The sequence below is a fragment of the Ornithodoros turicata genome, chromosome 8 (genome assembly GCF_037126465.1).
Source record: "Ornithodoros turicata isolate Travis chromosome 8, ASM3712646v1, whole genome shotgun sequence".
Classification (NCBI taxonomy): Eukaryota; Metazoa; Arthropoda; class Arachnida; order Ixodida; family Argasidae; genus Ornithodoros; species Ornithodoros turicata.
In genome coordinates this window covers 27,059,492-27,085,894 of record NC_088208.1, presented here as the reverse complement: position 1 = coordinate 27,085,894, position 26,403 = coordinate 27,059,492, and the positions used below count along the sequence as shown (strand labels likewise).

At 45.5% G+C, this 26,403-nt stretch overlaps 4 protein-coding genes and 1 non-coding gene across 5 annotated transcripts; 1 reads left to right on the top strand and 4 right to left on the bottom strand.

Moving 5' to 3' along the window:
- Positions 1 to 16: 16 nt before the first annotated feature.
- LOC135366814 (uncharacterized) lies at positions 17 to 5,993 on the bottom strand. The gene is made up of 4 exons (XM_064599740.1): positions 5,816 to 5,993; positions 4,536 to 4,804; positions 3,700 to 3,848; positions 17 to 232 (listed from the first exon to the last, which is right to left on the bottom strand). The coding sequence occupies exons 1-4, from the start codon at positions 5,886 to 5,888 to the stop codon at positions 142 to 144; spliced, it is 582 nt and encodes a 193-aa protein (XP_064455810.1). The 5' UTR covers positions 5,889 to 5,993; the 3' UTR covers positions 17 to 141.
- Positions 5,994 to 6,648: 655 nt separating this feature from the next.
- On the bottom strand, positions 6,649 to 11,629 carry LOC135366098 (uncharacterized). The gene is made up of 5 exons (XM_064598750.1): positions 11,535 to 11,629; positions 11,240 to 11,397; positions 10,920 to 11,152; positions 9,952 to 10,185; positions 6,649 to 6,994 (listed from the first exon to the last, which is right to left on the bottom strand). Exons 2-5 carry the CDS (start codon positions 11,381 to 11,383, stop codon positions 6,859 to 6,861), a joined length of 747 nt encoding a protein of 248 aa, XP_064454820.1. The 5' UTR covers positions 11,384 to 11,397; positions 11,535 to 11,629; the 3' UTR covers positions 6,649 to 6,858.
- On the bottom strand, positions 7,444 to 7,516 carry Trnav-aac (transfer RNA valine (anticodon AAC)). The gene has a single exon. It is a non-coding gene; the product is annotated as a tRNA-Val (tRNA).
- A 6,802-nt stretch (positions 11,630 to 18,431) lies between the features above and the next one.
- LOC135366805 (mitochondrial chaperone BCS1-like) lies at positions 18,432 to 26,389 on the bottom strand. The gene is made up of 9 exons (XM_064599727.1): positions 26,182 to 26,389; positions 25,633 to 25,744; positions 25,342 to 25,550; positions 24,628 to 24,767; positions 24,369 to 24,563; positions 22,892 to 22,955; positions 22,660 to 22,829; positions 22,481 to 22,598; positions 18,432 to 18,746 (listed from the first exon to the last, which is right to left on the bottom strand). Exons 2-9 carry the CDS (start codon positions 25,741 to 25,743, stop codon positions 18,488 to 18,490), a joined length of 1,266 nt encoding a protein of 421 aa, XP_064455797.1. The 5' UTR covers position 25,744; positions 26,182 to 26,389; the 3' UTR covers positions 18,432 to 18,487.
- Positions 18,946 to 21,082, top strand: LOC135366806 (protein tramtrack, beta isoform-like). Its single transcript, XM_064599728.1, has one exon. The coding sequence runs from the start codon at positions 19,270 to 19,272 to the stop codon at positions 20,317 to 20,319; it is 1,050 nt and encodes a 349-aa protein (XP_064455798.1). The 5' UTR covers positions 18,946 to 19,269; the 3' UTR covers positions 20,320 to 21,082.
- Positions 26,390 to 26,403: the final 14 nt, after the last annotated feature.

Here is a 26,403-nt window from a genome sequence, read left to right as displayed (position 1 = left end):
GTGTTTTACAATCGTGAACGAAAAGTGATAGCACTTATATTTTCGACGACGTCAACATTCGTTTGATACAAACTATACATTGCAAAAGGAGGTATGTTATAAATAACACGTGATATACGCGCTCGGTGGTGAGATATGGCGTTAGAGGAGATCGCAGTCTGGGTAGGACAGCTGGCAGTCACCCTGCTGCATGCCAGTCAGCGCTGATAGGAGAAGAAGATTGTTCGAGTTCCTGCAAGAAAAACAGTGAAGGGTTCGTTAATAAACGCGATAACTGGTTCTGAAAGGAGAAACACTGTTTATTGGTGCATTACTCAAGCATTGCGCCGACCGCAGCCGTTCCGTAATAGAGCTGAAGTGACACAAGGAGTGTTTCGGAATCGCTTGCACAGTTGGAAGCACTTTGCTTTCCTTACTGCAAGCACAGTGAGATCGGCCAAATGGTGGATTAGCTTGTTTTGTGTGAGTTTTATGAGTCATTCGCACAAGAGCGCCACGGTCGCTAGCTGATTTGCTGCCGGAAATTTCATCCGGACCTTAGACAGCGTGCGACAGCTGCTTTAATGACATTTCTTGCGGACATTGCAGCGCCTCTAACTTTTTAGACTTACAGTTTGTTTGTTTGTCTTTTTATCTTCAAGTGTTATGGAGTAGCCGGCTCCTGTGTTCTGTAGGAGCCTCCACCTCTATATCTTCCTTTTAATTCCAACTCCAAAACTTGATCCGTGTGATGGTATAGTAAATGACAAAAAAAAAGTGCACAACAAAAAATTGTTGCAAAATAGTTTTATTTTATATACTTGCAGCGTCCGTTGCATGTTTTGCATTGTCCTGCACGCGTCGCATTGCGTTTGAATCGGTTTGAACATGCGGCGCTGTTAAAGACCGTGTACGAGCAAAGAAATATAAAACATGTAACCTTTACATCGTGTGTTACTAAAGCGGCGAAAATCGGGCCAGAATGTTACAACGCGCTTTGCCGAAGGCTCCTGTCACTGAGTTAGGTCTGCGGGAGGAGAGAGAGAGAGCAGAACCTGCACATACAGAGCACGTGTGCGCACCTACGGAAGGCACAGTGTGGGAAGAAGTCTAAACTGCATTATACGAAAACAGGGTGACTGTCTTAGAAGTGGAGCACCGCAAAGAATGACAACACTTGTCATAGGCACAAATATGTCCAGTAGCTTGGATGCATGGCGACTTACTTATTTTGGAGTATAAACGCCAGGAGATTATAAAGAAAAACATGGATAGATGCTGCACTCAGACGCCTTCCATACTAGCTGCACTTGCAGCGTGGACAATCAGTTTCGGAACACGTTCGGGAAGATTTTGGTTCCACACGATATTCCAGGTTGCCTAATCCCCGATCTCAAAATTCACGTTCTCGAAACAAGGAGAGTGCTCGATTACTTCGTAAGATGACATATTCCGTGTCTAACAACACGGCATCACTATTTAACCACTCAAATTCTCGGCTTTTCGATGTCTGTCGAAGTCTTTTTTATTTTTTTTTGGCGAACGAAGGCCACATTTTAGCGGCCGTTATGCTTAGCAAGGCGGACACGACGGAACAGCGCGTTGGTTAGTTTATTATTAGGTTAGTACAAGTTCGGTGTTTGCTTTTCTATGTCCAGGTTAGTCAAAGTTCGCTGTCGGCAGTTTCCCGCGCGCGACTATGCTTGGGTTTTGGACAGACTTTCCCGACGAACGTCGGCACGGTTCCCCTTGAAGTCTGCCCAGGACGCGTACTAACCCCTCCCCCTCCCACTCCTTCCTGCTGCGCTCTCTCCATCTGTCCACGTCTGTGCCACAATTGCTTTGCTGCGCCTTATCAGGGTTGCTATTACACTTGTGTTGAACGTAAGAAGGACCATTCTATGTACTGGGCAAGGCACCATAGCAGTTTATAATAGCATAATGTAAGCTGATAGCGGAACCACACGTGAATTTCTTATCGGAGAGCAGGTAGTACAAGAAAATCGAAAATTGTCGAAAAATCGCAGTGTTCAAAATATGCTCGACGACAAATCAGCTCCAAAGCTTGCACGTTTAAAATACTTTTTTTTTCTGCAATTACCATGACCCTTTGTCGAGCGTCCATCACAGATATACCGCGAGCGAGATCCAACTTACCAACATCCTCCGCGTCCGTTCCGCTTTACCAGTCATGCCGAACCAATTCTTGAAGGTCACATCCAACACATAGTTCGCAAATACTCTCGCGATCCTGACCCAGAGTTCTTTGCTGTGTGGCAGCGCACTGTTAAGGCCGTTTACGAGTCCATTAAACCAGGCATCCTCGCCGTCTCTGTCCAACTCTGGCAACGGAACCGCCAGACAGTTCGTCACAAGCACGACCACACAAGCGAGTCCTAGCCACCCGTGCGTCCTCATGCTTGGCGGCCTGGCAGAAGTCGGGCGAGCTATTGAATCAATATCCTCGTAAGACTCAGCAGGGAGCTCCAGCTTGATGTGAAGTGGAGAAAGGAGATCGTCCCAGTTTTCTTCTTGTGACAGTCGGTTCACGTGCAGCTTTCTCGAAAGTGTTTCAGCGAGAAGGATTGAAGTCGTGACCTTGATCCTGGGCCAGCTGAATGGGTGCTAAAGTGAAAGCGCTCCGCGTTTTCTTCGAAGTTTGGCACGTGCCTTGAAAGAGGGGTCGATAGTCAAGTATGCTGCCACGCGTTGTCGATAAAGGGTTTTGGACAAAGGAGCACGCCGTTTCCTTTCTTTGTGAGTCTTCAGTTTTGAGTTGCGAACGGGACTTTTGAATACATTGATTGTCGTACATGTCTGGAGAAAGTGGAATGAAGGCGAGGACGTCGTCCTTCAAGAGCACGGCTTGAGACGCTGTGCGATCGAGTAGTCACGTGGGACTTTCTTTGTGGGGCAGCGTGTCCGTCCTGTGTTGTTCTTATTGTTTTTAGCACTGTTTTAGCGATTTTGTCATATGGGACGTTCTTTTTTTAATTTCTGAGGCCTATGGTTGGAGATCGAGAACAAGAAATACGTGTGAAGACTAAAAGGTACTGCAAGTTATCGAATCCGGAGTTCCTTGTTTCTTCCTTTCCCCCCCCCCCCCCATCTTCTTCCTTTTTTAAGGCCTCTGCAGCATCCGATTGACATTTAAGCCTCACCAACGCCCAAGCAATGATCTTCCTTTCAAGCGAATCTTTCAGATGGGTTGATTAGACACGTTTTTGAAGGCTGCACGGAAGGCCCTGCTCCTCTTATTTGGAAGCTACACCACGCATCCCATGCTAGACAAGGGCACGATATGTACCGGGGTTAATATGATAGTGAGACTTCAGGATGTTTGACGGATCCGCCAACTGGCAAAGAGTGCGGATGTGTCATGCTGCCGTCCTTCTAGCATCAGTGATCCTCGATTGGCCAATATGATGAGGTATCCGTCCTCCCTGCCTCCTCGCTGCCCAGGAATCCGCGCATGACTTGTCACCCACCAGAGAGCTATGCGATGTCCCTTGTTTGTGACATCTTGAGGACATCCATATGTGATAATCGGAAAGCGCGCACGAATATGTCAGACGGGATGATATGGGCATAGACGTCGCTCATCGTGACCAGGGTGAGCATATTGGACACGCATTTTCCCTCCCTTTTTATTTCTCAAACAGTTACGGGCGCGATGTTGAACGTGTGCACCAGACATAAAGACAATCGAATGTGTCTTACTTGAACGTCGTCTCAAGAGCGCTGCTGAAACCATCCACTCGCCTGATGTAGCTGCCCACGTTGCATGACAGCTTCTTCCAGCATTCTGCAGATAGGCCTTGAAGCCCATCGCCAAGACCTTGTCTCACTTCTCGGCTGACCCTCCTAGTCTGCGAGAAGACGAATAATTTCACTAATACAGTATTTTCCGATGCATAACGCGCGCGTTATACAGTTTAAAAAAAAAACGTTCTGAAGAGGTCCTGCGCCTTATACACGGAAATATTTTCCTGCAGAGTTCCTTTCAGGTCGGTGACGTACAAATTCGAGTCTGTTCCAGACTGTGCTGTAGATTTCTCTCATATTTATTTGGGTCAGTTGATAAAACCGGCGAAAGGGCACCGGACTTCATAAAAAAGTTCATGATGCTCCTTAAGGATGCTATTCAGCAGCCAATAACCCTGTATTAATTTCAGAATAATGGCGTGATGGAGAAGGGACGCGAAACGGAAAGCACAGAGGAGACTGAATTAAGTATACTACGACAGCGCTCTGTTGCATCGGAGTTTTAAAACGGATTTGACTAAATGTGCTTCAAATATAGCATACGCATATATGATGCACGGCTCTGGTTTATTGTGTATACTGCTGTATACACTGTGTATAAGCTTGTAGCGCTATTGCGGTGCGCGTTATACATCGAACATTTTTCAAGTTCGGCCCGTTTTTAGGGGTGCGCGTTATACACCGAAAAATGCGGTAGTCGTCTTCTTTTTGTACGTTGCACACACCCTTTTGGGGTTGTTTTCTATAGCTTCTTGGAGCAGTATCGCCATTCACCGTGGCTTCTTCCTCACCTTTTCAGCCAGTCGCCGAAGGTATCGCCCTCTTAGTGCGATGAGGTCGTGGAATTGGTAGGGCAACGTGCGTCCTGTTGTTCCGAACATCATCTTGAAAGCCATGTCTGTGAAATAGTTGACGACGACTCGTGCCATTTTAACGAATATCACGTCCCACTCTGCCGATTCGAAGACCCTTAGCAGACTGGCGAACATTCGTCCTTCTGCTATTTCGCGTTGGCCGTCACCGGAACCTGGTGACGGTGACGTTCCGGTAGGGACTGCATCTGCAAACGTATCACGGAGATGAAAAGGTGAAGGAGAAGAAAAAAAATAGTGATTGGGGCGGTTGATTTGCGGAAAGTCCTGGATTCATAGGTATGATGGAAAATTATGTCACCATAATTTTTTTTATATTTATTTTCTACAATATTTATTTTTCTTTCGGTTGGAAGGGGAAGCAAAAATCCGAGAAGGCCTTACCTCCTGCTTTCACATAATGGTGTCTTAGGCAGAAACAACAGCGCAGAAGAAAATGGCACTTATTTTTCCCGAAAACTGGGAACTTCACTTTGTGGCTCTGGTTTTCACTTCGTTCTTGATTAATAGCAACTTATTTCTTTTTAATTTTGATCATCAGGTTTAAGTAGAATGCATGACTGATGATAGTAGAATCAAAATAATTTGGGACGTTGCATCAACAAGCAAGCAAAAAATTGCAGACTTATAGCGTCTACGTATTGAGTTAGTATATTTCAGGCGTATATTAGTCGTGATGTTGTTACAGTGCTGATTATAGAATTTCTATTTATATAATCGGATTTGTGGAGAACATTTCTTTGATCCGGTATCCAGAGGCAGTTTATAGCAGCCCGCCGCAGAGGACGAAGAAGTCCCTCGCTCCGCCGTGCGCACATGGGCGCGAGCCTAATTATTTTCAAAAAGAATGCGCTCCGTGTCTGGCACTCTGCTAATAAACACAGTCTCTGTACTTCAATCTACTTTCTCTGTCACAACAACTTCCACAAGTTCATATGAAGGCTTGTAGATAAGGAGAGGTACGCTTGCAAGCAGGGGGCTCAACACTTTCCAGAAAACGATGGAGAAGAGAGTTTTTGCTCACAAGGTAAAAAAATAAATAAAAGAGTTCGTAAACAGTATTTGAGTTATTTGTAAGGTAGGAAGGAAATTGATATACACAACGAGATAGCGATGTGTCAATATATTTCTTGCACCGTGCTAACATCACGAAAAAAGACGTATATACAAACGACCAAAAATGGCACCGCATCCCATACCTGACGACGTCGCAGCGACCAGATTGACAGCCATCAAAGCGACCAGCAGCAGAGCTATTCGTCGACAGAGCATGATCTCTTCTCCCACAGGTCCTTGAACGCATCAATCGAACGCGTTCTACGCCGCTTCTGACTCCAGACATGTGACTGCCTGAGAAAGGCAACTAAACTGGAATGAAGTCCCGTTAAGGAGAAACGCCCTTCACCGTGACCCCAAAGTGAGGAGGGGGGGGGGATTTCCCCCTGCTGCCAGTCTGTTCCTCTTGCTATGCTAATTACATTGCCGCGAGCCTGTCGTGCAGCATACTTTGCTCTGCTCATTTTTGGGCACATAATCATGTTTCTGTCTTTTATCCTTCAGCGGAAACTGTTTGTGAAATTGTAGAGCTGCGAGGCAGCCCAGTGCATTGCCAATGACCCGCGTCAATGGTATATAGTTAACTTGCTCATTTGCTCGAGGGCTCGCTGTGGGGAGCTTCATTGCATGACAGCTCTACATAAACTTAAGCACCTTCAATAGGCGACGTCTTGCTCTGTGCCGTGTTCGCTGAGTAGGACTGCCCCTTCGGCTGCTTTTGTACTTTATCGCAGTACACCTAACGGTAATAACGGCACCGTACCTGTCGTGGACGGACCCCACCATCCCCTTGCCTCCCTCTCGGTACGCCCATGCATGTACCGGAAGCGTTACCACTGTGCATGTCAGCTAAAATATTTTTAAAGATACCTCTGCATTGTTCATCGTTTCTTTTAATGTCTATATGTATCTCACAGTGGGGCTCTGAACTATACGGAGCTGTCTTAAAGTAAATGGCAGAACATCGAATTCGGAGACCAAGCATTTTATTGAGCACGACTTTGAAATCGTCAATGGAAATATAATAAATAATATATATATACATACAATCGGAAACCTAGAAGACATTCGACGTCACCGGCACATTTAATATAAATGCGCGCGTGAATGGCTTATGTGACGACATCATACGCCGGAAGTTGTGCACATTGGGCGCATCCATAGGCGTGGTGCTTGTGGAAGGTCGCTATCTGAGACCGATCAGCTTCAGCAGTCGCTGCCCAAGGGACTCCGGGCATCCTCGGTAGGCAACGCCGCAATTCTCGTTTCGGAGACCTCGTGAGATCGCTCCCGTGTACTTGTGCATGCCGGGAATTTGGGGGCTGCAAGAGTTCAGTTATTGTTTATTTGTTTTGCCAAAGACAAGGCATGTCCTTCTGAACAATACACACACACACACAGCGCCGGCGAGAGTGTGGCAGCCTGGGATGGCGCCCTGGGGCCCGGGTCACTTTAGGTGCCAACAGGGCCCAAGGCCTGTCGTAATCATGTAAAGAAGAAATAATGACCCATCCCCGGGGCCCGTAATTTCTCATGTCGGCCCTACGCACGCACGCACGCACGCACGCACGCACGCACGCACGCACGCACGCACGCACGCACGCACGCACGCACGCACGCACGCACGCACGCACGCACGCACGCACGCACGCACAAACACGTTACAATCGTTCGCAGTTTACTCAGCGTTCTTCCGTTTACAAAATGCTACATATACCGAACGCAGTATAACGTATGTATGACATGTTATGTACAGTAAAAAAAAAAAAACTGTGCCTGCCAGGGATCGAACCTGGGACCTTCCGCGTGTTAGGCGGATGTGATAACCACTACACCACAAGCACATGGTATGCGAGCCAATCTTTGAAAAGAGAACGGGGAAATACCCTTTAAATCCGGTCAAGTGAGTTTTCTGCTCTAGTTTCATGTTTCGTAGGGTGACATAATGCATTTGTGGGGAGTGCAACGATACTGAGAGAGAAGGAGAGAACGACAAGAACACTTAGAGGATTGGCTAAATCCCCCCTTTCAAAACACTTTCCTCGGTTGTGCCAGCGTAACACGCACGGAGTGGTTGGAGTCCAGATGTTCATGTGACAACAACGAAACGCACTCGAAGACTACGTGACGACGAGAGCTAACGCTTGAGTGCATTAGCGCTTTACACCACTCCGCGTAGCATATAGGCTAGGAAAATATTTGCGGCAAAGATAGTTCTTTCATGGGATATATAGCATCGACGCTTTTATAAACTTACTTTTGTAAAGAAGGTAGAGTAATCCATTCCCAGAACACTGACATTTGGGAAGACACATAGATACGACACAATAGACCTCTCCCTGTTTGTAAACAAATGACGTCATAGTGTTCGACAGCGCCACCAATTTGGTAGAGTTGAACTACGCTCAAAGCTAGGGGCAGCGAACAAGGTCTCGCCCGAAAGCCACGGTCTCGAGGGGATTACGATGGTCTCTGAAGGGGACGCGACCTTCGGTCCTACTTTTCTTTCAATAGGAGGCAGCGAACAAGTGTCCATTCGTGGAACCCGGCCCTCCCCCTTCCGATTTGTTTCGGTTTCAGTTTGTCTATCAATGTCATGATGACGTTTCTCGGGTAGAGAATTATACTGTATAGTATCTTGTCTGTGTGTCTTCCCCAACCTGAGGGGTCTGGCAATGTGTTACCATAACCATGCACCACCTCGCTCGCTCTTTCGCCGTTTTCTCAAAGTTATATATAGATACTTCAACGTCGCGCATAAATACCTATACTCGATAAAACAAAGGAGCTGAAACAGTATGGAGGAATACGGTTATGGATTTATGAGGAAGAGAAAAAAAAATATGAAAACGACGGTTCTGAAGTACTAGTATGGCAGTCGATAGTCGTAGTTCAGAGACCACCAAATAGAACGACGAAAGGAAGTAGACCGTGCTACATGCTGTCCTTTCTTTTTTTTTTTTTCATAAGAAGTACTTATCCAGTTTAGCAACGACATCAACAAGCCCTGCATGGCACAAACAAAACTAAAACGAGATAGAAACAAACCAAAACGGAGCAAGTTTTTGTTTTTGTTTGTTTCAATCTCGTTTCGGAGAAACCCACTCCGTTGGTTGCTCCGGTTTACCAGGAGCCACCTTTCCTTCTGCTCTGATTTACAATTTAGAGTGAACACAGGATTCTGTGTATGGGGGGGGGGGGGGTACGGCTACGGCTACGTAAAAGTATGAAACTGAAACTGAGGTATGAAACTTGCACCTTGTGCAAGACACTGACGAAGGTACAAAATACTAAAAACGGGCAAAGAAATAATGAGATGTTGTCTTATTAGCTGAGAGTTCTGTCTACCTTACAACGTACATTACAGAGAGAATAACAGTAATGTGACTTATGCTTTCTTATGTTACTCCTCTCTCGTTACTCCTCTCTCGTATGTTCAGTTCTGTTATAGGCTATATGTTATGATCTCTGTTGTACATACAAGTTCACGAATGTGCCTTCGTACTCCAGTTCTGGAGTACACGTAAATTTCTACGCGCACGCTTCCGTTGAACAGATGCTGAGCGGGATACAGATAATGACATTTCTCTTTCTCAGGGCGTCGTTGTCGAATCGTTTTTGCAACTTCCCTGACTGACCCCAAATCACAAAATTTGGAATACATTGCGAATATTTTACGCGAATATATAATCAGAACTTCTACATATTTGTAAGATATTTGGGCCCTTGTGTAACAGTGTTCCTATCCTTTCCCGTACCGCGGGTGTCTCGACTAGCATTTGCAATTCACGCCGCGGCAACGGTTTCTATTCTATGCATGTATGTTGTAACGGTCCAGCTCTACGAAGACGAGGAGGGGACAGTTAAAAAGGGAAAAGGTGGAATGTTTGTATTGGGGGGCTTGGAGACGAGCTGATTAAAAAGGAACATTACATATGTTAGATATGTTAGATAAATAAATACAATAGCTAACAGCTGTTCAAGGGTCCCAAAATTGAGGTATAGAACTGGAGCGAACCAAGACAAGGACGTCGCATCACGAACATGTCATGTGCAGCCCAGGAGCTAGAGGAATATTATTCGCGTTCCGATAAATTACTTTAACCGATGCACAAAATAATGTAAAACCGGAACATTATTACTATCACTACGAAACTCGTAAGACTCTTAAAAAGACACACAAAAATTGTACATACATATATATCACATGGAACATAAATATTATTGCCTAAAATTAGTACCTCCAGGGTCAACGTCTGAGAAGGTCTGCATCACGTACCTGAGAAAATTGAGCACCAGTCCAGCGATGCCTTTCGTTGTAAGAAACTGTTCGAATTCACAGACGGTACGCTGCTTGCATGAGTCGTCGTAGACTCGCAGCCACTGGAACATTCTCTCCGGAAAGTCGACCTCACCCAACGCCTTCATCAGCTGACGAAGGCTCTTGCTTGGTTTACCGACGTCGCTGCGACGTTGCACATTCGCGGAATCCACGGAGTATCCGGTGTAGTACCTGAACGACACACCACCGCAGGATGAATTAAATTTGCACAGGCTTGGCATATCCTGGAACAAGCTAGTCCAGTAGATAGTATTCCCCTCTTATTCTCGACTATATGTACTTCAAATAAAGCAGAGAACTTTGACATACAACACGTTATTCTGGGTTTCTAGCATGACGCAGCGCAAACGGACGGACAGGACCGACGATTTCCCTGAATCCGGCTTAGAACAGATATTGACACTGACTGTGCGGTACTTGAATCGGTGTCTTGTGCACCTGCCCTTCATGTTTTTTTTTTTTTTTTTGCCTCAGGCGCAATGGATGTTCCGTTCACTAAGATTGTCATTTTTCTGCATTCCTGCCTCCGTCTCATTTATGTTCCCAGTTGCGTCGTGGTGCTAGTGATAGATAATGGTTACTTCGCGGGTTAGACTAGTGACCCTCGAGCAGAACCGTTTTTCTTTTTTTTTTTCTGTTACAGGAAAGCGGAAGACGATTTGGCAGGTTGACACTCTGGGGCAACTCATGGGCGTGGTATAGATCCTATACGTTGCCGTCGTTCCTCCTGTATAAGTAATGACAGCATCGCCATGCTCTGCTGCGTTTCTTAATGTTGTTGAAAACGACCCACATTATAGTGGTCGAATTATATGATACTGGCGTTGCGACCGTCGCACTTGGGGTGCTCTGCTAGCATTAGTCGCTCGGACAGTGGAGTAACATGGCGTATAACGAAGACTTACGCGTATGGCGGAACACCGTAGGGGTATCTGCGCTGAGACTCCAGCTGCTCGAATATTGGAAATCGAGACAGCGGATCTTCGCCCAGGATGGCAAGAAGGCCGTTGTACAGCAGGAAGCCTCCTCCGACGGCTGCCAGCATTCCCGTTGCCGTTGACATGATAGACCTCACTACCCCGCTGCCTTGACGGGTTGTGGCCATTGCACCTTGGTTGAATTTCTTAGCATCCTTTGGCTGTACAATGATGAATATACATTGAATCACGAACGCACGCCTGTTCTCTAAATACTAATCGGCCCACAGCTCGTTTTCGTTACACACCTGGTTAGTGACATGATTGATGTACGCTGCATTGTTCCGTTGAGTCGTTATTATGGCAGTCTCCGTCGTGTTAGCGGTCGACGCTGCCGTGCAAAGGCCGCAGCAGACGCATATCAAAGATACCACGGCGCCGAAGGATACCATGGCAAGATCTCGCTCTGCGGAAGAACAGAAAGCAATGAACGCACGGCCTTCCGTTTGCAACGCCAAGATATAGGTTTCGGACAAACAGAGAAGACCTTTGCTTCTGGTTCGTATATGTTCGTTTGGAAACCTAGCCGAGGCCATGTCTCACCTGCGTGCTTCTTCACTGGAGCTTAACGCGTGTCCCAGGTCGGAATGTGTACTGCTAACGCCCCTTTTGTGCGTATTTATATGTGCACGAGATTTTGACTGGGAAGGGGAGCGACACCCACCGCGCTCCGGAGGAGATCCGCCTGTCGCCCCCGCGCTAACGTGAAGCCCCCAATGCCATTTACTGACATCCTTTCGCCAGGGCGAACGAAGAGGACACGGATGGCCGGCTCTCCTTTGGGTGTCCAATAAAGTATCCGTGATTAATTGTCCAATTAAGAGAAATGGGGCAGAGAGCGCGGCCAGTGTCCACGCGAACGTTCCCGTTGCAGAGATTCTCCTTGTTGCTCAAGACGCTCGCGTTACGCGCTGCTGCGTGTGACCACGGTGGGAGCACTGGCGCTATCAGTTATAGATGCATGATTAGGATTATCAATTTCTTAGCTGCTCGTTAATTGTATGCGGGCACGCAATTCGCGCGTGCATCTTTTAAGCAGTCAACGGTAAGTTACTCAAGAAAGTAAGTGACAAAGTTAGCCTGCCTGTTAGTTAGTTACAGTTAGTCTTTTTGAAACGGAACTATATAGTTACAGCTACAGTTACCACGTTAAAATTGCTTAGTAACTTCACAATTATCTTTTAAGAAGAAAAAAAAAAGCATGGTGACGCGTGGAAAATATTGCAGTGTCTGAGTAACTTAGTTACAGCAGTTAGATCTTACGGTTACTTTAATTGTAACTTTTTGATTCACACTTTACTCATCAAGGCAGTGGATAAAAGTAAGTATCTTCCTGAACCGACCGCGACAAGCGCGCGTTCAGCGACCGCGCACAAGAAACAGTAGTCGCACATTGTGCTGCGCCCTGAAAAACGATGAACTTTTCGACGTCAGACACGGAAAACCAATGTCATAACAAAAGCCACTACAAGGGGATTCTGTTACGACCCTATACCTTCAAATCTGCATTGAAATCTTAGCCAGTCTTCTCAGGTAGCCATAGCTGGCAATAACACACAACAAATAAGATGATGATGTTGTGGGATGTCTCGCCACTGAGGCAGCACACTATCCCATTGGATGAGGGGGAGAAGATAGTGAATGATGATGAATGTTCAGAGTTAACTTGCTGCTTTTAGGCCATCCCTTGTACATAGCCAGTGTAAGTGACATTCCCATCTCTTGAATAAATTCAATTCAATTCAAATTAAAACGCATGAGCGCTGTTGCTGCTAAAAAGGTGATGAGGGCTTACAGAGCTCGTAGCTGATGCGCTGGGTTGGCGGGAGGCCCAAGCAGCTGATGAAGGGCAAGTGAGGTGTCCCAGTGGCCTCAAGTTGGCACTGGGGGACAAGAGCTGAAGAAATCGCGCAAGAGGTAGATTGCTCAACGTGAGGGAAGAATTGTTGGTTGCGATTGTTTTGTTTATTTGTTTATTTTTGTTGATTTATATTTACGCATTTTGTGAGTGATCTTACGAAAGTGAATGGAGCTCGAAATGTCACTTTTTGTCGTCTTGTGAGCACTGTATGGAAGTTTCTATGCCAAGCAACAAAAGCTATCACTAGAAATCACTGCCTAGAAAAATCTACTGTTCAAGACACATTTCACACGAACTGAACGGTGCCCAAATATGTACCATTGAAGAAAGAAAAAAAGAACGGGAGATCCCAGGTATCTAGTCCCTAAAAGGACGAAAACTACTCAGTTGTTTGTTAGAGCGTGCAAGCTTGTAGTGGAGGACGTAGTAGGTGTTGGCGTCGTCCCCTCAAGCGTTGCCCTTGAGAGGAATTTTCTTGAGGGCTCCGAATACTGGTTGACAGGGATGAGGCATCGCATGCCCTTCATATCGTCGTCGTATTGTCCTCTTTGCTAGTTAGCCGTTATGTGGAACAGGATAAGAAAAAAGAAAGAAAGGGCAAGCTGTGACATAGCAATGACGTAAGTTTGCCACTATGGACTTTCAGCGGGAGGTGCCGCGCGCTAAGCACGCGAAATACACAGAGAACCGTCAAACGGGCTGACTTCCTCTTACACGACCTCCCCCATCAACAAGCAGTGTGGCACACCTTTCTCTCTTATTGACAAGGAAGAGCTCATCGCATGTATCAACAAACAGATAACGGTTATGTTGTTGACTCGTGTTAGGAAACAATCCGGCCTACGCGACCACCGCCGGTTAATGTGGGTCGGAAAAGCCGCAGCCTTCATTTTTGCTAATGGGCGAACTTGACCTCGTTTCTTATACGACGTTCCCAACGATGATTCGCGGAAATGTGTTTCGTGACGCCTTATACTACTGCATGTCATGGTGGATCCAATACTGGCCTGACAGCATATAGCTTGATGCCATTGGCGTCACCAACGGCCAATTACATCTTTTTTTTTTTCCTTTAGTGATATTCGAACTTCTGTATGCAACAAGGGGACGAATAGATTTGTCAATTTTTCAGTATTTTTGATGCAATAGCTTCTAAATTTCAGTATGTACCGGCCCTAAAGAAAATTCAGGACCGTATCGCAATTTATTGACACGCTACAGAAGAATAAGACACGGGAAATACACGTGTGTGAACCTAACGGACAGTTGTTTATAAGTTCCCTCTTTTACACAGTGATACAACCCGTAACGATGCGAACATGAAGTGCGACTAATCGGAAAAACAGTGCGCACTCATGCTATAGTCATGCGATAGTCATTGAGGACATAATTTTTCATGAATGCTCATAGAGCAGCACAATATAATCCCGACTGTGCTATAGCCCGTTGCACACAGGCGACTCGATAATACGCATGAGCGTTTTTGTCCCCTCACACAGTTTGGCCCTGTCAAAATTCAAGGCGGTGGTCTCGTATTGTTAACTTTATGACGTCAGTAAATAAATTCGTTGTTGAGAATATGAAGAGTATCACGACGAGAGCATGTCAGCAGGGAAAGGTAACGGAACCTTTTTCGTTTCCGCTAAAATAATGGTATTGTGATATTACACGTAAGGTTTGTCTGCGCAGTGTGGCGCCATGTTGCACGTGCTGTAAATAATATTTACTTCCCTCACATTGCTACCGCCCTCGGCCGGGATCGAACCCGCGATCTTGAGTTCAGCAAGCCAGCACGTTACCGACTAGCTACCGAGGACGTTTCCGCTACCACCTCCGTTACTGGCCCTTATTTGTTTCTGTTTCGGTTTCAGTCACCAGCATTGTTGCTTTCGTTTCTGTTACGTTTCCGTTTCGGTACCGCCCCACCTCCAGCTTTTTGTTTTCCTTCTTTCTTTTCTTTTAAAAAAAAAGAGCATTGAGACCGTGACAAAACTTAATCCCTCTACGTTCTGAAGTCCATTTTGAGGGCTCCAGGGATACATGCATACAAGAGACAACGTTTATTCAAAATACACATATATATATAGGTACGTGATTTCTGTGAACAGCCAATATGAACATCGTTTCCAGGAATGTTACCCACGCTTGCAACTTCCAGGTCACCATAGGCGTATAAGAACTATGCTTCTTCTATTTACTGCATACTATAGTTACTTATGTGTTCCAGTTTGATAGTTCATTTTAGTTTTAGTTCTTCAATTAATTTTTGTTTGCTTCATTGAGGTTTATTCCATAAATGTATCTACATGATATGGTAAGGAATTGCAATAATTCGGGTCCTGCGGTACCCGAATTATTACCGTAAATTATTGTCGTTTCCGTTTGTGTTTCAGGTATTCTAACTGTGCGATATCCGTTTCTGCCGGTGCCGCTTGGACCCGAAATGGCGCTGTGCAAACTTCGCTGCTATATGGTGCCTGTATACTAGCGAGTATTGAGGGACCCTATTCGCTGTACCAGCCCTATATCGATACTAAATTGAGTGTCACATTCCAAAGGATTATCCTTGCTATCCCATCTACGAAAGAGCGGTGAAAAAACCAAACAAACAAAACTGCATCATGGATCTATACCAGCTAGCCTGCACCCTTTCCCTTGTTTCTTTAACCAAGTTACTTGCGCGAACAACCCCGCAATCCTTTGGTGCCAGGAGAGCACCAGCAGACGTGATGGATGAGCCTCGTCGAACTACTTTCGTATAGCAGACCACTCTTGCGGATAATATGCAAAACCTGTAGAAGCATCATCTCGTCAGTGTGACATTGGACTCCGTTTACACGGAGGAGCCTTTGACCTATAGGAGGTCAGGCTGCGTATAGAGCACGTCAGTCCGCATAAAACGCATATAAGCATTACAGAAAAAAAGAAAGGCTTTCCCATTTTATCGGCGGCCCATATTTCTCCCTCTATATCACTCTATAAGGAAAGTATATTCCATCTCTGTCGTCTAGCTGACGGCGTGACTATGTCATATGTGGGACGCAACTTGTCGTAACCCACTGCTCCGGTCACAGGCACCCCCCCCCCCCCCCCCACACACACACGCACTCATGCTTTCGCTCCTCATTCCAAAGGACAAGTTGAAGCACGTGCATGGGCTCAAGTGAACATCGTTTTCGCCGTTAATTTGCCTGGCGGTGCAAAAAAAAAAAATATATATTGTAGAACTAAACAAACACTAAAGTCTCGATCTTCGGAGGGCCACTGGAGAATGATCTCGACGAACGTGACGTAATGCGTTGCGCGATCAGTGTTACTTTCCGAGAAATGTTTTCTAGTTGAAACATTTCCTTTAGTTCGATGAACACACAGGACGATGAGGACAACACAAGATAGGGTTCCCCGAACTAAAGGAAGTGTTACTTCTTCCTACTGTGCACCAGCTCGTTTGAACTATTCTGATTTGTTTTCTAGTTATCGAGGATGCATAAAGTAATTCCAAATGTGTTCCAGTTGATATTGGCTTCGTGGTAGAGGACAAAGATTCGGCTGCGAGTCAAACGGTTACTTGGCGGAATACGAGGAACGATTTGTGGAAAAATCTCTGTTGCCAAAATTTTAGAAATTTGAACAGATGGTACAGCCAACTCACTTGCATAGTAATAATCCTTCAATCGATATTCTCCAAAAAGAATAACAGTATCTGATATACGAATATACCTGGTGTAGCTACCAGTTGACGTAAATGGCACACCCCTCTACGCTACTCCAACCCTCCCCCTCCCCCTCCCCCAACATGAAAATCATGGGCAAATCCCTGGTCAACATGCACTGCGCGGAATTAGGCGTGAATTTCTGAACACGAGTTCGAGCGGATTAACCATATGCATAACATAGCAACGAACGCGAGCACCATCACTCACCTTGCGGTTAATCCAAGTGGCTCGACTGAAGCCATTGCCATGTGCTGAGCCCATCTTTTATATGTACATGGACTATGTATAGGCGTCGGGTTTCGAGGGCATCTTCAGTCACGCGTACAAGATGACACTGATTAGGCCCAAAGGGTTAATCAGTGTGTCCATTCAATACTGCCCCGCACGTGACCGAATTGGTCGGCTGACCTAAGGCCCCGTTGCAGTCACGTGCGTAAAGGAGCATCAGAATAGCCTGCACAACAGAATGAAACGCTCTTGCAGACAGCGTACGCTTACTGTACAATCGGTTAGATGGAATACATAGTACCATGAAATGAGCACCTGCAGTGGAATCGTTAGTTGAATATATTTCGATAACCAGCGTTTCGAACGCACTGTTGTCTGTCAGAGCATTTTATCAGCAGACGGTAATCAATGAAACTATTCTGCGATGGTATATCATAATATAATTTGTATCGAAAGCCATTTGTACGTCATTTCACATCCTTCTTGTAGATGATGACATATCGGACAGGTTTGCATGAAAAACTTGCCTTCATATGCTGACCACCAAAGTTTATCCTATTTGAACTTGAGAGGATGCTCTACGACATGATCAGCCAGGCTGACCTTGTTGCATTTCTCTGGTGAAGCCCGCTTTGCTACTTACTGAGCTTTCTCATTTGCACTTCATTGAAAAATCGTACTGCTAAACGCATTGACATAAATGAAAGTACTGTATTTACGTACTGGAAAACTATGAAAGGGGCGCGAGGAGTGCAACGACTGGAAATGAGATCGGCGCTTCGAAAGGACTCCTGAGATAGGGATGGAACGATAACCATATTTTTCCCAATCGAAGTTATCGAATATCGATATTTCTGTCGCGGATTCTATGTATATCGATAAGTATTGATATAAGTCAATGAATAAATGAGCTTAGGGCGGAAGCTCAGAAAAAAAGAAAAATGGAAGTTTATTTAAATATTTGGAAGGGCATTGGTTAAATATACGATGCTAAGGCTGCGAAGTGCTACATAAATGCTGTCGACGTTTCGGAAGAAGTTCCTTTCCTTCAGGGTTGATATATCTATTGTTTTCTCTCGGGTATTGATATGTATCGATATAACGTATCAATATTTTCAATTTATTCAATTGATTGATTGATTGATCAATATTTTGACTTGTGATTTTAATTGATGCACGTCGATATTGTGTTTCAGATACCGACATTTGTGGATGTTCAAAATTCTGCTATTTTTGTACCTCTACTCCTCAGACGATTCATCCAAAGTCGCTGTACAACACCGTGGGACCGTTTTCGATTATGCTCGTTTATGGCCAATGCATCTTTGTACAATCTTTCCCACTGTTCCTTAATCTGCAGCTCAATGAAGCACCGGCCAACGAACTGGCCCAGTGATACGGTTTCTTTTAGTGACGCCATTGACCCCGATCTTCCTTTGGTGACGTATTCGTGACGTAAACAGAGCGCCCACTAACAGGGAAATGCCTCCTCGGCGTTTAGACCGGTTACCTTCCCCTTTGCATGTAACACGTTATGTAATCTGCGCAACTCTGCAACGCGCATTCCAAAAGGACCGCTTATGAACGCTCGTACGACTATATACCGCAAGAAAATGTACGTGACACTCTCGTTTATGCAATATCTTTACTACAGGCATATCGAAATCCTAAGTGCAAAATGAACATTGTGCTCATAACTTCTTCATCGCTGGCACATTTTTTATCATGCTATGAGGATCGCTTTTGTAAAACATGAAAAACCCTTGGACTAGTGCCATGCTAACTGTATCCGAGAGTTCTCTGCGGATGGCGGACACAAAGTCGTCGGCCAGAGACGAAGACTGGTCCGGGTAAAACCTCTGAAAGATCGTCTTGAGCTGGAAGTCTGTGGCATAACCAATGTATTCTTTCATGTCGACTCGACCCGGCCGAATCAATGCTGGATCCAATCTGTAAAATAACGGAGTCAGAACTTAAATGTGAATGCATCTGCGCGATATCAATATCTTAATGCGGCCTGACATCACTTTTGACTTTTTTTGCTCATTCATGCAACACTTCACGACGTTCTAGCACCATAAGTTCCTACTGCGAAGCCCTAGGCAGCAGCTGCAGTAGCCGACCTTCGGGCTGCGGTCCTCGTCCACAGATGGCAGGCACAATCGCTATCGCCGCTCAGAGAGCAGATCCAGCAGAACCAGAACGTAGCAGATGTTGTACATGTCATCAAAACAAATATATTTTTCACGTTGTTGTGATTTTCCACAGATCATCACCCGCCAAACAAACTGCTTTTGAAGATTCTTAAAAAGAGCAACGTGTGACGTATTTCCCAAGTTTGCTTTTGATCATCCAGTTGTTTTACATTATCAACAACGCATATTCTCCTTTACATTCGCCTTTGTTCCGAACCGAATTCTAACGTTGGTAGCCCCCCGTACCTCATTAAGGACCCAAAAACTTTCAGTATACGATGGGAGGCTTGGCACCGCAGCAATTCTGTTTGAAGTGGAACAATCACCAGAGCAATCTCGTCTCCGTTGTTGACGAGTTGTACGCGCGAGAAGCATTTGTCGATGTGACGCTCGTGTGCGAAGGTAGAAGTGTAAAAGCACATAAGGTCGTCCTGTCAGCGTGCAGTCCAGTGTTGCAAGCTCTTTTCACAGACAACCCGTGTGCTCATCCCATCATCATCATGAACCAAACCCGACTCTTGGATTTGAATGCCATAATCGAATTCATGTATCGCGGATCCGTGAACGTCTCTCAAGACCAACTGCCAACCTTGCTACAAACAGCAGAGACACTCAAAGTGAAAGGTCTCGCGGAGGTCTCGACAACAGAGTGTGTGTGTCCCGCAACAAACGCAGATGTGTCTACACCGTCCAGCCCACAAGTGAAAAAGACTTCCCCATCACCTCAGAAACGTAAGCACACCCCCCCACCGCAACCGCGAAGGCACATAGCGCGCAGCGACACTGAGGACTCCTCACCGAGGACTCCGAGCGATCACGACTCCATGCCGGCAAAGTCGCGGACAGCTGCAAGGCAGTCCGCACCGGCCAGTCGCCGCACGTTCGATCACTCTTACTCCGACGATAAGACCAACTGGGTCCCTCCCGACTCCGAACGAAACAGCGACCCTGGTCCCAGCCTGGGAGTGGTGCCGGCCCAGGTGGAACTGGATCGCGCTTTAAGCTCCGTGTCCGAGTGTACGCCCGATCGTATATCTGACATGTCGTCTCAGGTCTTGGTGGAAGGGACAATGTGCAGAGTGTGCTCCCGGGTGTTCTCCTCCAAGGGCAACTTGAAACGGCACATGTTGATGCACCGCCCGTACAGGCCCAAGCATCAGTGCAACATCTGTTTGAAGCTTTTCAGCTGGCCCGGTGACTTACGGACGCACATTAGGGTTGTACACCACGAGGGAGGCAGGACTGACGGTGAACACATGCCGCTCGTCTCGGAATTCACCGTTTCACCGGTGCAAGCGGGTCGCGATCGTTGGAAAGACACCATGTGAACCTAACAACTAACTCAGAATAGACAGAGCCATCAAATTCATTCATAGGGCAAAGGTGTCTCACAAAATCGTCCTCGATCATCATCAGAAAGCTGACCAAGTTCGCTTAAGATGTGTGTGAGGATTTGTCTAGTCTACGTCGGGGCCTGCTAAAATTCCTTTCTCGCGGGGATAAGTATTTGAAACATCTTGATTGCTGTGATTTTTCGTTACTGGGACACCTTTTGTGAAGGTGCCCATTTGATTTTTTGTGGTAACGTAATGTGTACACAGTGTGTGGTAATGTGTACACACACACTGATCATCATACATTGAATTGATGGGAAAGGGCAATTAGAATGTTACTTGATAATTATTTTTTTTCACCTCACATGGAAGACAACACTTATTTGTGTTGCTGCAGCTCATTTATCAATAAAACGGTCAACTGCATTGCGCGAGAAAATCAACCCGCGATTACCTTAAAATAATTTGTACGATGTTTACTCTGACCATTCCTTACTCAGCATCTTTCGTGTAGTACCTAACAATAAATTTGCAGCTTTCAATGGAAACCTCCGTTAATTTCTCCACTTGTCAATTTTGACCCTTTTGCTGGCACATTTGCTCCGCCAGTTGCATTATTTTATTCATGGTTGTGACATCAGTGCCAGCATGTTGATGTCATGCGTGCCATTCGTACAAACATGCCTGTGTAAAAACATTTGGTAATGATCCAACTTGTACATATTAAACTGTATTTAAAGGTACCCATATACCAGCATCTCTCTGTCTATCTTTTCTTTTTCATTTTTCAGTATGACATTTCAAGTACGCTTTGCCTCCTACAATGCATTAGTTTGCTCATATTTGGCTTCAATAGCCGAGATGAGTGCTAATTCCTAACTGCACTTCTTGCTGCACATCCAGAAATTAAGGACACATCCGTTCCAACCACCTCACTTCACTTCACATAGAGGTGTGGCGGATAGAACAGTCTGCTCTCAAAGAGATCATCTAAACACCGAAGTTTTGTTTGAGAGCATGTGTTAGACAAAAGAGTGCATGCTCGATCCAACTTAGGAATGTTGACCGGTAAAACTTCTGCTCACTACTAATATATAGGGTTCTTCGTTTTCAGGTTAAACCCGATTTTTCACGATAGTTCCCCCCACCGAACAAATTTTCAAGAATTCGGGTGAAAACCCGATATCTACCCGAAATCCTTGCGGTCCTTCAACTTGTCGCTCTCGGTAAACCGTCGGAAAAGTGGATCATAATATCAACAAAGAGAGCTATTTGTGACAATCTATTTGTCCTCCGTTTATGATCCCCCCCCCCTGCAAGAGTCAAAGACAAGTTTTTTTGTGGAGCTCGGGCAAGTGTTTGAATACCGCGGTCATCCATTATCCCAGTTCCGAGCGGAAATATGAAAATTCTTGTTTCACGCCCCAGTGTCGCAGCAGTGGCTTGTTTCACGTGCCTTTCGTGGCTTGTTTCACGTGCCTTTACGTTCGCCCGAAAATTGCCCGGTGACATATCAAACAGAGATCATAGCGCCCGATTTTCGAGTGTAAGTAGCACCCGATTTTTTCCCTCCCGAATTTGAAAAACCATGGAAACCCGAAAACGAAGAACCCTACTAATATATAACTAGACCCTGATGTTTTAGGGTTAAACCCGATTTTTCCCCGAATTTGCACACCGAATTGAGGTTCACCTATCTAGGGTTAAACCCGATTTCTACCTGCAAAACTGCACCTAGGCTAGGCGCCTCAAGGCATCGACATACTTGTTTCTCACAAAATATGCGACTACCCCTTACTTCTGGTACTCTGGATAAACGGTACAGTGAACGTTTATTCTACAATAATGCCCGATTTCTCCCCGAACTCAGTTTGATGGTAATTTTTCTGCCCGAATTTGCATGAATTTTCGACATCAATTTATTGACCCGATTTCTACTCCCCGAATTTGGAAAAATATAAAACACGAAAACTTCGGGGTCTATGTATAACCTAAACTAATTAGATCATCAACAAGAGAGCCGCACACACACAAATGCGATACCCGGCACGTGCGATGCAAGTCTCACGGGCACGGGCACGGGCACACGCACGTCAACCCACAAATTTGTGTCCCCACCAGGTTTTTACGAGACGTGGGTGAGAGAACTTCTTACCGTTCGAGATAATTTGTCGTCATAAAAAGAATTCTCGCTTCAGCCGAGGCAACGCCGTCCAGCATGTTGAGCAACCCGCTGAACGTAACCCTGCTCAGCCCCTCGTACGCGGCCTTCACTGAAATGTCGAGTTCGATGTTAGAGCACACCCTGCAACCCCCATTTTACGGCGTCTCTACCTTTGGCCGTGTCCTCCCTGCTGACGAAAGCCGCGTCGACGTCTTCGAGCAAAATAATGCTCTGCTGAGGAGTGACGGTCATCAGGTGATTGAGTCTGTCGTCCGAGAGGCCCCTCTCGCTGAGGTTCAGCACGCATATGCTGTATTCGAGCTCCCCAGCTAGGGCAGTGCTGTGTGTATCACGCATATGTGTAAGAAATCGTCAGCTGGTAACGGAAATGGTACCACCTACATGAAGCTACTTTTTCCGCACCCAGGTGGACCGTACAGCAGGTAACCCCTTCGGTACGGTATTCCTGGTATGAAATATCGAAATTCAACGTTTAGGTTACTCTTCAAGAAACTATGTGAGTACACTGGTAGAACAATTCTCATATAGCTCATCTATAGAGCCTGAAGTTTTAGGGTTTCACCCGATTCTTCCCCAAATTTGCACCCCGAATTGAAGGTTCACCCTTTAGGGCGAAACCCGATTTTTACCTGGCAAATTCCCTTCACTGGGATGTCTGTAGGAATGCACTAACATACTTGTTTGGCAGCAAATGCAGTTACATCACCGTTTGTACCAAACCATTACAGTTAGTTTGAGCAACTGAGCCCGATTTCTCCCCGAATTTAGCATACCAGGAGTTTTTTCACCCGAATTCGCATGAATTTAGTGCACACGTTTATTTACCCGATTTTTACCCACCGAATTTAGAAATATTTCCCGAAAGCTTCAGGCTCTACTCATCTACAAGCAATGACATGAAGCAATGACGTGAACAGCAGAAAAATCTTATTCTAGAATCCCGATATCAGAATATGTCGGCCTGCAAAGTGTCATATTGAGCTGTGGGAATTTGCAAACGACGAAAGAATGGAAAATTATCGCACAAAATTATATTTCGGAAAATGTGATCACACATTGATGTCAGACTGCCATAGATCGCAAGTTTCTAATGTCTTTGCCTTTCCTGTTTGCTTTTTCGTGTTTGAACTTGCACCTTCCCTTTTCCTACTGCAATGTTGTCATGAGGACGGTTTGATGTACAGCTGCAGCTACATACAGACAAACAAGCATGCTGTAGCACACCCGATAAAATTTAGTGTAGCAAATGTGAAATGTACATTTGTTCATGCAGGTATTGGAATATGAAAGTTTCCTCATGGGTGACGAGATAGTATACAGGATGCCTAAATAGGGCTTGACTTTTTCGGGTTTTATTTTTGGCCAGATTCACAGGGTAAATATCGGGTGATATTTTTAATTTGAAAATTCGGGTGTATTCGGGTTAAATCCCGTTACGGCATATTCTGTCGTCAGGAATTCGAGTGTATTCGGGTGATTTTTTTTGTTTAATAAAAATTTGTCTTAACATGGAACTAATGTTTAGCAATGTTATCAAACTTTATTTGAATGCACGCTTATGAGTGTGCCACGCGACCCAGATGTTTTCGGGTAGATTCGGGTTAAACCCGAATTTTACAGATTTCGTTTGGGGGGGCAAATATCAGGCGGATACGGGTTCAACCCTAAAAAGTCAGGCCCTACTAATACATTGTACAACAGCGTGCCTTTTACAAATCCGAAGGACTACCACATTTACCACCTTCCCTTGAAGGTGTGGTCAAAGGTGCTAGTCCCTTGTCTCGAACTACCTGAGGGTGTACCACCACCAGGATCTCACAGTAACATTCTTGCAGTGAGTTCTGCTATGGCTGCTCACCACGATCGGTGTACCACGTTGGGGTCCCGATAAATTCTCGAACATCCGACAAGATCCTCTCCCGTATGCCAACATCCAGGATGACAGACGAAACTGGACGCCTCTGGCGCGGATGTCCGAACTGCCGCCATTCAGAGCCAACGGCGGTGTACATAATGGTCTTGCCCTCTTCTCGCTGTAAGGCTGCAGCTCTAGCTGAAACGGGAGTCAGATATAAATACTTGCCACAAAGCTTTTTCTGTCCACGGTGCCCCCATACCTTCTTCAAGAATGTTGAAATATATTCCTTTGTCCCGTCCAAGTGCGGTCAATGTGACCGTTTCCCACGGTACACCCATGTGAAGGTCCAACGTGTGTTGTTCCCTATTGCGTTCCACACGTATCCATGTTCCTTTGTACCTAGGGAATCAAGGCAGTATGGCTTGACATATAGTCAAACTCCTTTACAACGAAACCCAGGGGACAGCAAAAAAAATTTGCAGTAAAGGCATTTTCGTTAAAAAGGATGTTTATTATAGGACCTATAGGGCTCCAGCGGGACCGCAAAAAAATTTGCTGTAGTGGTATTTTCGTTAAAAATGTGTTCGCTATAAAGGAGTTTGACTGTACTTCTAAAACACTATGTAAAAACCCATTCATTTGGACGCCGCAACTTTTTGCGAATCGGGCACAGAGTGCATATTTGCGGGCTAAAAATTAAATTCATTAAATCAATTATTTTATTAATTAATCAAATTAATTAAAGTTCGTCATTTGGTTGGCGTACTTCGTGATAAGCACGAGATTGCCCCAACCACATTTAATAAAAGCGCCACTTCAACTGCTTTTAATGCACAGTAGTTCAAACTAGTAATCTACATTGTTTGCGAAAAACAGGGTCTGCAAACATTTAAGGCTTTTGACAGAAAGAAACAGGAGTACCAAAAGCAAGGCATAATCTAAATCTGTCCTCTCGGGAAAGAAATTTCCTCACGTGAAAAAATGGGTCCCCACACTGGGGATGAAGTCGAAAGATGTGCGCACTTTGCCAGTCTCGTGCTGCTGGAAGGTCGTCTCTACGCTCAGATGTTGGGTGTGTCGTGCATTGTTGGTGATCCACTGCAGCAACCACTGATAACTCTTGTCACGACACGGAACTTCGAGCGTCATCATGTAGTGACGTCTGAAAAGGATCATGCCAACCTGTTTTCACAGGCCATAATGATAAGCAACCTATGTGCATGACACGCTGGGAAAAATATATTTTTAAAATCTTATTCGAGACCTGTGATGCCTTCCTTAGCAGTGCGACGCCGGCGCCCACACCAAACAGGCCAAACCCGGCCCCAAAGTACGGGTTGCTTCCCAGCTGCGCTATGTACTCCGCAATCGTCATTCTGCAATGAACGCCAAGGTACAGGCACCTTCAGAAGCACAAAAATGCTATAAGAATTGGCTTGAGCTCATTCGTCGTTTGTGATTTTTGAGAAGAAGGGACCGCAATTTGCGCTTTCCCCCTCCTTCTCACAAGAAGGCCGACAATGCAGAGCGCGCTCTCATTGGTCGATCTCCGCAAACGGTTTGTCCAGTCATCGCGGGAGATCGTTTGAGGAGACCAACCTGAGGCCCTTCCGCATTGTCCGGCTTCTTAAGAAGGAGAGGGAGAGAAAAATAGTAAATTTTTGTTACACGTTAAACGTTTAGCACATTAGTATAACAAATTGTTATAGTGCTTGGTATGCTTGAATATCACCGGTAAGTACTTCCCAAACATGGTCATTTCCGAAGATGCGTAAAGATTTCTTACGGAACCGAAACTGTGTTTGGAACTTACTTTCCCTCATGGGTGTTCTCGAACGCCGCGCAAAAGATTCAGATTTTTCCTCTCTTCGATGCGCACAAGTTTACTCCATTGGTTCTCCTACGTGTGCAAATAAACGTCAAAATCACAACTGTTCGATCCCAGTCATGCTTGATACCGGTACCCGCGGTAAGAATAAAAAGCACATGGCTACTGTTTTGATACTTTTTGTTAGTAAGTTATTTATCAATGTCG

Bases quoted from the DNA above. Each gene is read 5' to 3' on its own strand.
- LOC135366814 (XM_064599740.1), bottom strand. From the start codon at position 5,888: ATGCTCTGTCGACGAATAGCTCTGCTGCTGGTCGCTTTGATGGCTGTC. The intron at 3,849-4,535 runs GTGAGGAAGAAG...GTCTTCTCGCAG, and splicing joins TTCGGCGACTGGCTGAAAAG to ACTAGGAGGGTCAGCCGAGA. The intron at 233-3,699 runs GTAAGACACATT...TTTTTCTTGCAG, and splicing joins GCTCTTGAGACGACGTTCAA to GAACTCGAACAATCTTCTTC.
- LOC135366098 (XM_064598750.1), bottom strand. From the start codon at position 11,383: ATGGTATCCTTCGGCGCCGTGGTATCTTTGATATGCGTCTGCTGCGGC. The intron at 10,186-10,919 runs GTAAGTCTTCGT...TGTGTCGTTCAG, and splicing joins TACGGTGTTCCGCCATACGC to GTACTACACCGGATACTCCG. The intron at 6,995-9,951 runs GTACGTGATGCA...GAACTCTTGCAG, and splicing joins CTGGTGCTCAATTTTCTCAG to CCCCCAAATTCCCGGCATGC.
- LOC135366806 (XM_064599728.1), top strand. From the start codon at position 19,270: ATGGGAGGCTTGGCACCGCAGCAATTCTGTTTGAAGTGGAACAATCAC.
- LOC135366805 (XM_064599727.1), bottom strand. From the start codon at position 25,743: ATGACGATTGCGGAGTACATAGCGCAGCTGGGAAGCAACCCGTACTTT. The intron at 24,564-24,627 runs GTATGGGGGCAC...CTCCCGTTTCAG, and splicing joins TTTCAACATTCTTGAAGAAG to CTAGAGCTGCAGCCTTACAG. The intron at 22,956-24,368 runs GTGAGCAGCCAT...ATTTCATACCAG, and splicing joins AACGTGGTACACCGATCGTG to GAATACCGTACCGAAGGGGT.